The sequence below is a fragment of the Sinohyriopsis cumingii genome, chromosome 14 (genome assembly GCF_028554795.1).
Source record: "Sinohyriopsis cumingii isolate HCF-2022 chromosome 14, ASM2855479v2, whole genome shotgun sequence".
Taxonomy (NCBI): domain Eukaryota; kingdom Metazoa; phylum Mollusca; class Bivalvia; order Unionida; family Unionidae; genus Sinohyriopsis; species Sinohyriopsis cumingii.
In genome coordinates, this window is record NC_142974.1 from 77,446,509 (window position 1) to 77,459,224 (window position 12,716).

Sequence of the window (12,716 nt, forward strand, 5' to 3'; positions counted from 1 at the left end):
CATGCTAGTAAAATATAAGATGCTAATTGTGATCTAATACTGGTTTTTCATTGGAGTCTACTATATAATTTTTAATTTAGTCCAATACAGAATTTTTAATTTGGTCAAATACAGAATTTTTAATTTAGTCTAATATGGAATTGTTAATTTAGTCAAATATAGAATTTTTTTAAAATAGTCTAAAATATAGTTTTTAATATTAGTCTATTAAATTATATAAATTTAGTCTAATATATAACTTTTATTTTTGGTCTAATATAGAATTTTCAATATCAGTCTAATAGAGATTTTACAATTTAGTCTAATATAGAAATTTTAATTCTAGTCTACAATAGATATTTTAATTTTAGCCTCATATAGAATTTTTTATATCATTCTAATATAAAGATTAAACTGCTCCGGTGGCCTAATGGTTAGAGCATCCGCCTCAGATGCAGGAGATTGCGGGTTCAATCCTAATCCAAGTCATACCAAAGACTTACAAAAATGCTACTAACAGCTGCCTCACTTGGCACTCAGCATTAAGAGGTAAGTGTTAGGACTGTTTGGCCCGTTGTAAGGATAATGTGACTGGGTGGGAAAATCATGCTACATGTCTGTGACATGGTGCCCCATTGTTAGACATCACTATAAACTGCCACAGTGTTGACATCATAGTGATATGACTGAAAAATTGTTAAATCTACATTAAAAATCCAAGTCACATGCACACATATAAAGATTATAATATTGGTCTAACAAAATTTTGAGTTTGAGTCTAATCTAGAATCTACAATTTTAATCTTAAATGAAATTTCCAGTTTTAGTCTAATGCAGAATTTATATTTTTAGTCAAATATAGATTTTTATTTCTGTTTAATTTAGATTTCTCAATTTAGTCTAATACATAATTTTTAAATTTAGTTGATTATATAATTTTTATTTTTATTTCAGTCCAATATAGAATTTTTAATTTTAGTCTAATATAGAGTTTTAAATTTAGAACTGTTTATGTAATTTTGACATTTCAGTGCAATATAGGATTTTTAATTTTAATATAATAAAAAATCTTTAAAAATTTTAGTCTAATATAGGACTTTTAATTTGGTTGTATTGTGAAATTAGGGAGATAGATTTGTTTGCTCTTTAGAAGCTCTTATGAAACATTATTATTGTTATTTTTGGCCACCTACATTGTAATATATATTCAGCTGTGCTTTCACATAGACTATTCTGCTTATGATATTTTTATATGGTCATTTCTACTGATCCATAGTCTTTAATTATATATAAAACTTTATTTTTTTTTCCTTTTACTTTCATACAGTTATAACTTACATTCCAGAATTAAACTTTCTTTTGTAAAAATAACCATTGTGACAATGAAATCATTGATATAAAAGGGAATTCCATCTTCCTCCATTATTTTTTCTGAATTATCAACCCCTTGTGTGGATACATATATATATATATATATATATATATATATATATATATATATATATATATAATTTCTATTTTAGATTCTTTTGTGCATCTACATTAATAAATATTTGATACATTTCTTGAATATTTTAAGTTTAATATATTTCCGTCCTTGTTTCAGAATTATGGTACAATTTTGTATGCATCTTATATCCTTTGGCTATTTGTACTGCAATATATTATGAATTATTAATTATTTAGAGCTGGTTTCAGTTTTAGACATAATATTTATCGAATACGTAAAATCAATGTTTTCCTTCATTTATTGTTGTATTATTATGAGTTTCAGCATATACTCTAGGAAGCGAGACAATTGCTGCAAATTCTCGAGAAAGAGCTCAACAACACAGGATTCCGAATTGTTGCGTTATTCCTAGATGGAACCCAACAGTGTGTCATGTGACATAACAAAATGGCGGATCATGGAGACCGGGTAGCGTGTGATAAAAAAAAGAAAAGAAAAAAAAAAAAGTGATAAGCAATTGAAGATGCCAACTGTTATTTCTATAATGCCAGGTTTTTACAACACCACAGGCACCACAAACAGTTTGTATAAACACTGTTCTAAAATCATACAGTTATAAAAATAGTATATATGTCGTATTTACTAGAGTATTCAGTGTTACGTGAATATTTTTTACAAATACTCCTATTTAGTGCTGGTGCGTCTCATATCGGATTAAACACTTTGAATCTACGGTACAGTTTATTATAATCTTAATTTTAACACTCTGATTCTCAGGAAAATTTGAATATAAGTTTAAATTCTTTATAAACCTTTGCTCTTCGTGTAGGCACAGGAGTCTGACGTTTTATCAATAAAGTACGGCGAAATCTCTAACAATATGAAATCCCCTTATCGATAATATAAATATATTATCGATAAGGGGATTTCATATTGTTAGAGATTTCGCCGTACTTTATTGATAAAACGACAGACTCCTGTGGTGTAGGTCATGGAGATTGTACATAGTCAAGTTCAGTTTTTCAACACACACACACATTATGTGGATAATTTCATTTCAGTATTAAAGTCAGAAGTATAGTTATTGAGTAGAAATATCACATTAAACACTTAAGACATGATTTCTGTTTTGAATGATTACACAACACACATTTCTAATGGAAATCACTCCTGAATGATCTCATAAAGGAATATCTTTATGGAACTTATAAACAATTGTATTTTTATTTTCCCATACAGTTTATCACATAGGAGTAGTAAAGGTCTTACTTTGTTTTCCTATACATGGGCAGGATAGAGGTGTATTTTTTATTTGATTTTGTTTTAAATTGCAAACATGTCAAAGACAATGCCTTTACCAAATAGTTTAAAATTCAAATTTATGGGGTGCAATAATAAATTATAAACTAATACAACAGGTGAAAGTTTCTTTGTTTGCAGCTATAAGTTCTGGTTGTAGTTTAGATAAAAAAATAATATATAAGTTAGTATGACGATCACTTGCCCTGAACCTTGGCACAGGTTGAAAATCATGACTTGTTTAAGGTTCTTTCAATTGCTAATAACTTTGCAGTTATAATGAATGAATGTGCCTTGACATTATATAGGTTGAAAATTGGCACGTGTATACGTTTCTATCATTTTCTTACTTTTGTCTTTATTTTTGGGTCTAGTCCCATTAAGGAATAGGTTCAGGAATTAGTAACCATGAAGTAAAAAGCAGATGAACTTTATACCTTTTAGTTTTTTTTAAGTTGACAATTTTTTGATTTAAGTTAGGCTGGTGAAACCCCCAAAAATGTAGTAAAATACGGAGCCTATTTCAGGGGACAATATTTTTTGTCTTCCTCTCGCAAGCTGTCATTATCTGATTTAAAGGTTTAAGCTGAAATAGCATCGTTCTTGCTAGCAGATCAAAATTGTAACTGTGACCACCTCCCCCAATGTATTTATATGTGTGAGTGTATGTATGTATTATTTATGTTTATATATTGTTATAGGGAGACCAGCCATAATAGAATATATAAAGGGTTGGAGGTAGTTGTAAACTGTTGCATATTCCAGTCTGACATTTTGGTTCACACCTTCACCAAAGCAGAGTATGTAATATAACTTTTGGGATTTCACTTCAGTCACCTCGGTGTTCAAAGGTGGGAATGGCTGCCCCTGTGTACCTACAGTTGGGGCCATGATGGTGTATTATTAGAAATATACAGTGTACTTTAGATCATGCTATATATATGTGTGTGTGTGTGTGTGTGTGTGTGCCTTCATCATGGAAAAACATTTAAATGACACATAATTTTAAATCACTCTTTATGGGGTAACCCCTGGGTACCAGTTTGGAGACTGATCAGATTTCCACCTGGAAACTGTTTTTAAAAAATATTATAAATTGCAGCATCACATGGGATTTTTTTTTATTTTCTTTATACCAACATATTATTATTATTATTATTATTATTATTATTTTACACCAACATTTTATTATTATTATTATGATTTTTATTATATCTTTTTTACACCAACATCATATTACTGTTATTATTATTTTTTTTTACACCAACATGTTATTATTATTACTATTATTTCAGTTTCCAGACCAAGTAGGATTTATATGATAGACAATTTTGAAAAATTGGCAATGAATGACTTTGTGCAAATGGAGGGTGGAGTACTTCCGACTGGAGTTAACCAATTACAGGAAGAATGTGGACAGTGCGAGCATAATAAAACAGGTATGGTAAAATCAGGTGACTCATAGCAACATCTTTTCTGTCTGTCACTTTCCCAAAGCACCTGCTCTTCTTTTCCACTCTTTCACTAGATTTTTGTATTTTGTTAGTTTCCTCAGTGACATGATTATATATATATATATATATATATATATATATATATATATATATATATATATATATATCAGAGCTAAATATGATAGCCCTCTTAAACTTGATTTTAAAAATTCACCTAGTGTGTATGGGTAGGTGGATATGAATAAAAATATACAATAGAGGTTTGTTGGCAGGTGTGGATGGTGGGGTTGTTTGTGACATTTAGTGCATTTGTGAAAACGGTAGGGTAATACATTTAATTTCCACTTTTGAAACATTTATGGCTGGAATGAATCTCTGTATCTAAACAATGATACATTAATGTGTCATTAATATACATTATTTCATGTGCCTCATTAGGGTGATAGTATCAAGGTCACTAGACAAGGTTATGGATTTTTCTTGACCTTTCCTTAGCTCATGATAGATATTGGAATGAATCATTAATAAATGTCATGTTTCATACCACTTAGATTTTAGTAGCATCATGGTCACTAGACTTGGTAATTAATTTGTTGTCTCCTCCATAACTACCTGACCCCATGAGATGTTGAAAAGAAACATTGTGTTTATATTGGTAGTACATGTAGGATACGGTTAGGGTCACTAGACAAGGGACCATGCACTATCACTTTTCAGATGCTAAATATTTGAAACATTCAGAGTTGAATAAAATCAAATGTTGATGCATTCATGTCATTGGAATATATCTCTAGTTTAATGTACTGCTTTTCAGATTCATGGTTTTCAAGTACTGTACTTGTATTTTATTTACCAGATACTGTAAATTCGTACAGCAATAATTGGTATGTAATAATGATGCTGTATGCTGGTTGCGGAGCAATAAATAGAATTTAACCATCACTAACTGTAGACTATTTGTGCCAATGGTATTACGTATACTTACTGTAATATCTAAAATCATATATTGGGAACTTTTTCTAACAATATAGACTTTTTGATTTTTCATGCACTTTTAAGATAGTAGATAAATTGTTGCCATTTATTTGGCTTAAATATATGCATGTTTATGTTATAATTGCATCCATTGGCTTTATAATCAGTAACATATGTGCTAGCCAAGGTTTCAATGTGAGCCCTATCTACAACTTGGCAGATTAAACAGACATATTGGTGCTTTGTCATAGCGACACATATTGGATGTCATGTCTTGTCTCCCTTAATACGTAATGCCAACTAATCGATTGTGTTGTGCATTATACATCAGCCGATAATTATTTAGGTGGTTGACCTAAAAAGGATACTTTTTAAGTTTAACAGCAAAAGTATGACTGTGTACCAGAGGGAAGTTGTTACATGTCAATATGAGTGAAAGTTATTTGTCCGAACACAGACCCAAGACCAGCAGTGGAAAACTGCTTATTTATCAGTCCATTGAAATTGTGTGCTCCACTTGTCTCATCCATATAGGAACAGTGTTCAAATTTGAACAACTAAAATTTTGATTGGATGTAGTAGCTTGCTGCCACATGCAATAAAATTCACATACCTGAAGCACAGAAGTATCTGCTTGATACGCCAAGGTGTAGATAGGGCTATCACATCGGAATCTTGGCTAGTGAAGATGAATCAGTAAATGCAGTAACATGTTTCCAGGTTAATAACTCCTATTTTACAATATTGTATTACCATTTGGATAAAAACAAACATACTGCAACAGTTATCAACACTATTTAGTGAGTACATAACTTAGTTTGTATTTTACAGTAGTCTTTTATTGAATGTACAGTTTGTTTCAGGTACAACATACAAACGCCAGTATGCAATAGTGAAAGAGCTGTTTGGAAACATAACAATCAACGACATTGTCATAGTTGGTGACAAGGAGACCGTGATGGCATTATCTGTGGAATATCCACACGGACAGATCCATTATTGCCTATTCTAGTGACAAGGAGACAGTGAAGGTATTATCTGTGGAATATCAACAGATCCAGTATTGCCTATTCTAGTGACAAGGAGCCCATGAAGGCATCATCTGTGGAATATCAACACAGATCCAGTATTGTCTATTCAAGTGACAAGGAGACAGTGAAGGCATTATCTGTGGAAGATCCACACAGACAGATCCAGTATTGCCTACTCTAGTAACAAGGAGACCGTGAAGGCATCATCTGTGCAATATCCACACAGATCCAGTATTGCCAATTCTGGACTTGAGGTATTCCATTAATATCAGTTTCCATCATATCATACTCAAATGAATCTTTTATGATTTTGAACTCTTCTTAAGAAAACTACATTTGTGTTTTTTCTCATGTCAACAATACAAACTCTCTTTCTATTACTCTCAGTTGGAAGGAATTTTTGTTGTATGTTGATGACCTGATTAGACTTTTGGTCATATAATAACAATGGTTAATTTTTTAAAATATATTTTTAACTCAGTTCCATGAAAACCTTGTTAGCTAAAATGGACCCAAGTCAGTGAATGGGATGAAATGAAATTCAGTAGTTTATATACATAAGTAGATGACCTGGTTGATGATAAAGATTGAGAAAATAATCTATGTTGCACATAAATATATGGCATTAGGTAATTAAACCTGATTACTATTAGGTCTGAGTGGTCTAAGGCACTTGCCTTTACCATCACTACCATGTCACATCTGTCTACATGAATTTAAGTCTTGGGCTTGGCTAATATGCATATATGAAAAAACTTACTAGTAGCTTCTGTGGGTCTGTGGTTATTCCCGGGGTTTTCACGAGTTCTTCCTCTACCACTTTTATCTCTGCCATGTATAGCCTATCATGTGCTGCCAAATGACGTGAAACTACAAAACTGCAACCAAAATCATGTTTACTAGATTACATTTTCTTCCTTTTATGTCTTGCTTTTGTGACAGTGCACAACATTATTTGTTCTTATTTCTTTTTATAATTGACATTCATTTTAAGTACAAAATGTCTATATGTATTTCACTGTATTCAGTGTGCAACCATTATCTATGATTTATGAAATATTTGGGTACTGTGCACATAAAGTCATGAAAAATAAACAAGGGTAATCATGAACAGCAGGAGAGTTCTTTTGTGTATTCATGGGTACAATGATATTTTACATCCATCCATTAATGATGTACATTTTCATGTAAGAGTAGATATACATTTACTATAAAAATGATATAACAGGATGACTTCACTGTTTATTTTGTTTTTATTCTTTAGGCAATTAGTCTGATGACAAAATGACAGACTTCATGAAAAGCAATGGGTACAGAATTTATCCCACTGTGGATACCTTGGTTGTAAAAGGTACAAAATGGGAATGGAATGTATCCAACTGTGGATACTTTGGTTGTAACAGGTACAAAATGAAAATGGAATTTATTCCACTGTGGATACCTTGGTTATAAAAGGTACAAAATGAGAATGGAATTTATTCCACTGTAGATACCTTGGTTGTAAAAGGTACCAAATTGGATCTGCCTCAGATTCAAATTCACCTTACATGTCTATTTAAAATTAGATAAAGTTTAATTTTCATGTTTAAATTGGCATTAAAATTAACTGTTACTTGCAATATATTTTTTTAAATCAGTTTTTTTCATTGTTAGAATCAAATCTCAATATTATGTGTGGCTACAGCCCTAATGTTTGTGTCTCTGACACCATTGAACATGTTTAGTTTAAATCTATCATTTTAAGCAGACTATCTAGATGATGAATATATTTCACTGCAATGTATGTATCATTTTTCACACAGCTGCTACAAGAAGATAAACTACCCAGAAGGAAACTGAAACAGGAAAGATGAAAAATGAATTTAAAGAGCACAAGCTACATACTCCAGATTTGATACAAAAGGAAGAAAGAGGTAATACAGCTGGGGATTAAACTTTGGCTTCATATTACTGTATTAAATATGTTGTGGATATAACCTTATGCTATATGGGATTACTAAGTACTTATTATTTTCAATTTATGGTTGGCTTTCTTTTTGGGCTGGGGGGCTAGAATTTTCATAGGAAAAAAATGCAACCATTGTTTATAAAGACTGCCAATGCTACACCCATAAGACACTGAATGTAACACATTGCCATTTTATGTTTTAAGTTTTATGCATAAGGGAAACTCACTTGTTATTGAGTACATTTTCATGGCCTCCATGACTAGTGTCATAGTATGTTTAGATGTGTGTGTGTATATATATATATATATATATATATATATATATATATATATATATATATATAATTCTGCCTTTTATTTACCATGCAGTAGAAATCCAAAAGAAGACTCTGCATTGGAAAAGAAAGAGTCATGGAGTTCTGGAAAAATGGCGGAAGTAAGGAATGTGTTGGAGAACAGCTTCATGGGTTCAGATGAGGAAGGGTTAGATGGTGAGCATCCTTGATGGAAATCCTAAATGAAGAAGATATTGGACCAAACATACATTGATATATGTTCAACAAGAAGCAAGAGGTTTCTGTTAAAAAGAACCAGGAGCATCAAAAAGGTCAAAGAAGCCCCTGGTGTCCCAGAAGAATGAAGTAGATAATAGCCAAAAGCATTCAGGGTGATGATGAAGACAGTGTTGAACAGAGGTCTGCTGGATATGGGGGGGGGATTTTCCCTTACAGAATTATGCAGTACATAGGGGATTTTCCCTTACAGAATTATGCCGTACATTGGGGATTTTCCCTTACATAATTATGCTGTACATTGGGGATTTTCCCTTACATAATTATGCTGTACATTGGGGATTGTCCCTTACATAATTATGCTGTACTTTGGGGATTTTCCCTTATAGAATTATGCTGTACATTGGGGATTTTCCCTTACATAATTATGCTGTTATGCTGTACATTGGGGATTTTCCCTTACATAATTATACTGTACATTAACCAGTGCATGAAGAAAATGAACTAAACTTGAACTTAATTCATTCATGATAACTACTTGACCTCTGTGACTAACTTTTAGCTCACAAATGTTTTGCTTGCTTATTTTTTGATTTGCCAAAAATAATTATTGTTATGATTGTTGCACCTTGTTTGAATATTGTATATATCTTTGACACGATTTAACAATCATGACATGGGTATTTTCACTTTAGGGTGCACTGACAGTTTATGATATGAAACTGTCCCCTGCACTTGTTGCTCACAGCAGGTGATGCGTCATAATGTGTTTTTTCTCTCTCTTTCTCTTTATCATCTGAAGGTTGTTTGCATGATTAATGACTGACAAAGTGGTAAAATTATTTCTTTTATATGTTTTAAAAAATTTAAAGTTTTGATTGTTTAACTCTTAATTTCATTAATTAAACCTTTGTTGTCATGATTATACATAAAAACACTAAATGCTGACAAAAAAATAAACTTATTAGACATTACTGTACATAATATAAACATGCTTTCATGTCATTATGTTAACCTTTTAGTTTTTGGGACTGTTATTTAGTTCAGGTTATTGCATGGGGGAGTATATGTTGTAAATAACACAGACAACTGGATTTCTCTGAATCAAGAATGTTTTATATTAATTGTGTTATCTCTGTCTCTATATTATAATGCTCATTTCCATCCATTCAACACAATCTCATTGATTTCAACTAGTTTTGATAGACTGCCATGAAAGTTGGTAAATATTATGGTCATGATCAGAAGACAAACATTAACAAATCACTTTAACATCTGTTCTTTTAGGAGCACCTATTCATTTTGTCCTATTGCTGAATTTAGTGCAAGACAACGTTTTGTTGTAAATGCAATATAACTTGCCTTTGTTATGAACTGCAATTGAACTTTGTTCATACTGTATGATCATCATTGAATGCACATCTTGACAAATCTCTGTCCTTCCTTAATTTATGAAAGAGTTATTGCCCTTTTTTACTTACAGCTTGATGATGTGCATGTCAAATGTTTTAATGCAACTACTATTGTACTTTTTATTGAGTTGCTGCAAAACTATGTATGTACATTGGTGATCATGAGAAAATATGTATAATGGTGATCACCAGAAAATATGATTAAATATTGTATTCACACAATTTTTACAAGAGTTGTCTTTGGGTTTGGCAATATAGATTTCAATCATGAGGTAGGGCCCATTTGTATGGTTTAAACCAGACCTTGAGTTGGTGTTATATAACTGCTTGGTTTAAATCAGAGCTAGAGCTGGTGTTATATAACTGTTTGGTTTATGTCAGAGCTAGAGTTGGTATTATATAACTGTTTGGCTTATGTCAGAGCTAGAGTTGGTGTTATATAACTGTTTGGCTTATGTCAGAGCTTGAGTTTGTGTTATATAACTGTTTGGTTTAAATCAGAGCTAGAGCTGGCGTTATATAACTGTTTGGTTTATGTCAGAGCTAAAGTTGGCGTTATATAACTGTTTGGCTTATGTCAGAGCTAGAATTGGTGTTATATAACTGTTTGGTTTAAATCAGAGCTAGAGTTGGTGTTATATAACTGTTTGGTTTAAATCAGAGCTAGAGCTGGTGTTATATAACTGGTTGGTTTAAATCAGGGCTAGAGCTGGTGTTATATAACTGTTTGGTTTAAATCAGAGCTAGAGTTGGTGTTATATAACTGTTTGGTTTAAATCAGGGCTAGAGCTGGTGTTATATAACTGTTTGGTTTATGTCAGAGCTAGAGTTGGCATTATATAACTGTTTGGCTTATGTCAGAGCCACAGTCTTGTATAGCAGTGAACAGATATCTCCACAGGCATGAAGTATGTATCATTAATAAATTGTATGTGCATCAAATTACTATAAGTCTTGTGCACTCTAGGGCTGGTTGGAAAAAGATGCACTTTAATGTGAGGGAGATTACAAACGTTAAAGAATGAATGGTAACCACTACTTAAAACAGGGGTTGAACCCAGTGTTATGTATATCTATGTTTTTCTTGCAACTCCAGGTACATGATTTTGTCTAATTTTGTCTAATTTTTGTTCATGTCTGTAAACTTGACTAATTATCATTAGTTAGTTTTGCCTAACTGACCTGAATATGTTAGGTGCATAAGACTGCATTGGCTTTATAGGTAGAAGCTTAATTGTTTGTAACAATTAAGCACTGTAATCTTAATAATAATTTTGGCTTAATTTGTCAGGGACTGATGTGGATTCAACATTTATAGAATAATTATGTAACTTCCTATTAGCTAATCTAGGTCACATGAATAGGTCAAATTGAAACAAAATGAGTAGTGTTTTCTGTTCCACCGGGTCTGTTGTGAAATACAGTTGGAATGTATGGTGTATATAAGGAGAGACTTAAGCAATCAGTTTCATTTCAGTTTTGGAGACATTCACTTATTTTCTTCCTGTTGTAAGTCTGCAGACATGTTTTATGCTCTACTCAGATATTATCTGAGAGTAAAAATATTAGGGGTGGGGTGACTTGGACTTTTAACATAGAAACATTTCAGTCATATTGCCATGATGTTTGCAGTGTGGCAGTTTATGAGTGTCTAAATTTGGTGCATCATCCTGCAGACATGTAACATCATGTCCCACCCAGTCACATTATAAAGACACCAGGCCGGCCAGCCCTAACACTAACATCTTAATGCTGAGTGCGTAGTGAGGCAGCTGTTAGTACCATTTGTTTAAGTCTTAGTTATAACTTGACCGGGATTCAAACCCATGACATCCTGCATCCATAGTGGACACTAACCACTAGGTTACCAGAGTGGTCCTATTTGTTTTGACTGCTCAGTCAAAATAGAAAGTGCTTATTATTTTGGACTATAATATTACAGTCAACTCTGGTTAATTGCACAGCCTCGGGCCCGTCACGAGACTGTGCATTTAAACGGAGTGTGCAGTTAACCGAAGTACAGTACAGTACAGCTTTAAATCAGCACGGCACGAATATAGGTGAAGAATAACGTATAAAGATGACTAGAATCCACTCTTTCAACGTTTACTTAAATGAAACAAGAGTCTACAATGAACAGCACTAACGTCATATTGTTAAATCAAACACAATGAAATTGACGAGTTCCGAAAGAAATCGGCAATTGATGTATGCACACAAGTTTTACTAATAAGTGGTGAATTGCCGACTCTATTTTGTAAAACGGTTCAAACAGCTCACATTCTCTCTGTTCCATGAATCTGGGTAAATTCTGGAGTGACTGAATAACGACTTTAGATGAAACCTGGTCATCTTCTGCTTCGTCGTCATCACTTCTTTCGTCATTTTCTTCTTGTTTTGAGCTGCAACGATGGTTGAGTCGTCGATTTCGCCTTCTGTCTGAAGACTGTCATCTACTGCAACATATGATTGTTCCCACGCTATTGCTCCCTGGTGGGCGGGAATATACATGTATCTACCACCTATGACGTCCTTTACATGTCAATCATTTACAAAGTCACATTTACCGGCTTAATTGTTGGCTTATTTGAAGCGCTACATCAGTGGACTGGCAATAACTGATCCTGACTATACATTGTGCAGTTAACCGGAGTAA

At 32.6% G+C, this 12,716-nt stretch overlaps 1 protein-coding gene across 6 annotated transcripts; it reads left to right on the forward strand.

The window, feature by feature from the left end:
• Positions 1-412: 412 nt before the first annotated feature.
• Positions 413-10,917, forward strand: LOC149784198 (uncharacterized). Of its 6 annotated transcripts, none has more exons than XM_089933232.1 (7): positions 413-528; positions 1,754-2,010; positions 4,024-4,167; positions 6,011-6,442; positions 7,453-7,643; positions 7,991-8,101; positions 8,506-10,917. In XM_089933232.1, exons 2-4 carry the CDS (start codon positions 1,953-1,955, stop codon positions 6,100-6,102), a joined length of 294 nt encoding a protein of 97 aa, XP_089789358.1. In that variant the 5' UTR covers positions 413-528; positions 1,754-1,952; the 3' UTR covers positions 6,103-6,442; positions 7,453-7,643; positions 7,991-8,101; positions 8,506-10,917. The 6 variants fall into 6 exon arrangements, with proteins under 6 accessions (XP_089789358.1, XP_089789352.1, XP_089789354.1 ...); XM_089933226.1 differs by having other exon boundaries at positions 6,021-6,442; XM_089933228.1 differs by having other exon boundaries at positions 6,021-6,442; positions 8,509-10,917.
• The last annotated feature ends 1,799 nt before the right edge of the window (positions 10,918-12,716 follow it).

Coding starts and splice junctions, on each gene's coding strand:
- LOC149784198 (XM_089933226.1), top strand. CDS start 1,953: ATGCCAACTGTTATTTCTATAATGCCAGGTTTTTACAACACCACAGGC. Junction 2,011..4,023: donor CACCACAGGCACCACAAACA/GTTTGTATAAAC, acceptor CTATTATTTCAG/TTTCCAGACCAAGTAGGATT. Junction 4,168..6,020: donor GTGCGAGCATAATAAAACAG/GTATGGTAAAAT, acceptor AGTTTGTTTCAG/GTACAACATACAAACGCCAG.